The sequence below is a fragment of the Gracilinanus agilis genome, chromosome X (genome assembly GCF_016433145.1).
Source record: "Gracilinanus agilis isolate LMUSP501 chromosome X, AgileGrace, whole genome shotgun sequence".
NCBI classification, from domain to species: domain Eukaryota; kingdom Metazoa; phylum Chordata; class Mammalia; order Didelphimorphia; family Didelphidae; genus Gracilinanus; species Gracilinanus agilis.
The window spans coordinates 64,092,952-64,094,504 of NC_058136.1; the positions used below are offsets into that span (position 1 = coordinate 64,092,952).

Here is a 1,553-nt window from a genome sequence, read left to right on the forward strand (position 1 = left end):
ATTAGGTGAAAATAGAATGGTTTAACCTGTCCGATCTGGGGGAAAGGGAAGATTTTAAGACCAAGCAAGAGATTTACAAAACGTAAAATGAATAATTCTGATTACATTAAATTAAAAAGGGTTTGGACCAACAAAAAACACCCAAGATCTCTGTTCCCTGAGGAGCAGCCAAGCCCTGGGCTCGGAATCAGAAGACTCCTCTCCCAGAGTTCAAATCTGGACTCAGACACTTACTAGCTGTATGATCCTGGTGTGTTTGCCTCCGTTTCCTCATTTGTAAATTGAGGTGGAAGCAGATATTAAGTGACTCGCCCAAGGGTCGCACAGCTAGGAGGAGGCTTCTGAGGTTGGACCTGGGACTCCTTCCACTTGCCACCTAGCTGCCTCCCCCGAACTTATTCCCTCTTTTCATGGGAAATGGGCTCCCTTGCTAAGTGCGTTGCATTTTGTGTCCATAGTGCTTTGCATTCCGCTCGAACGCCACAACCCGGAGCTGCATTTTCCCCAATGCTCCCCGCCCCCTCCCCCGCCAAGTCTCATGGGCTCTGCAGAAACAGGTGGCTTCTGCTTCGATGACTTGATTTGGGGCTGATCGTTGAGAGAAACTAGGCGTGGGGGCGGGGGGAGCAAGGTCTAGGAAGAAGGGGATCCCGGGGCGCACAGAGCACGAGCGGCCCGGGCGAGCGGCTAGATTGCCGCATCGGTCCTCCCCACCCCTCGCATGCAGCCGATTCACCTGCCAACTTGGCCCTAGCCTCATTCAGGCGCGGGGGAGCCGGCGTCCGGCCTTCCCCACCCCCTCCCTGAGCTTCAGCCAATCCGAGACAAAGTGACCGGCGAAGGGGCGTGGCCGTTGTCAAGGTAGCGCCCCTAACTACCTCCCGGCCAATAGACGAAGGCGTGGGCCGGACGCGCAGTTAGGGCTCCGCCCCCCCAAGCCGGCAGACAATATAAGAACGCGCGCGCCTGGCGGGAAGGCAAGATGGCCGAGGCGTCTTATTGAGTACGCTCTTCCTGCCGAGTCACCTACCCTCAACCTCACCTCGCCGGTACCGGACCCGGTCTCGTCCCCGCCGCCGCTCTCCCGCCCCAGTGGTCGCCGAGGACCGCCGGAGGAAGATGCCGAACATCAAGATTTTCAGCGGCAGCTCCCACCAGGACCTGTCCCAGAAGATCACCGATCGCCTGGGCCTGGAGCTGGGCAAGGTGGTCACCAAGAAATTCAGTAACCAGGAGACTTGGTGAGCACCGCGGTCGGGCCGGAGGTGGGGGCGGGGGTCAGGGCTTTTGGCTGGGGGCTGGCCAGTTGGCCGGCCGGTCCGTTGGTTTCTCGCGCGCGCGCATGCGCTGGCGGTTGGGCTATCGGTAGACTGTGGCTCTGGGACAACGTTTGGAGCTGGGCGCGCTCCGTGGCCCTGGGGGGCTTCCGAGAGAGATGGGGGGGGGGCCCGGCGGGGACGGGGATGGAGGGGGCGGCGAGCTGGGACGATACTCGCAGTTTCCACCTCGTGGCTGGGGCCGCTGCTCGCGGCGCGGGCGGGCGAAAAAAAAAA

General features: G+C 60.3%; 1 protein-coding gene across 1 annotated transcript in view; it reads left to right on the forward strand.

Moving 5' to 3' along the window:
- The first annotated feature begins 999 nt into the window (after positions 1–999).
- The window catches only part of PRPS1 (phosphoribosyl pyrophosphate synthetase 1), a 23,267-nt gene continuing 22,713 nt past the window's right edge, over positions 1,000–1,553 (forward strand). Inside the window, exon 1 of the mRNA XM_044682881.1 lies at positions 1,000–1,241. Within this exon, the coding sequence (XP_044538816.1) occupies positions 1,120–1,241 (122 nt within the window). The 5' untranslated portion in view covers positions 1,000–1,119. The remainder of the gene's footprint in view (positions 1,242–1,553) is intronic.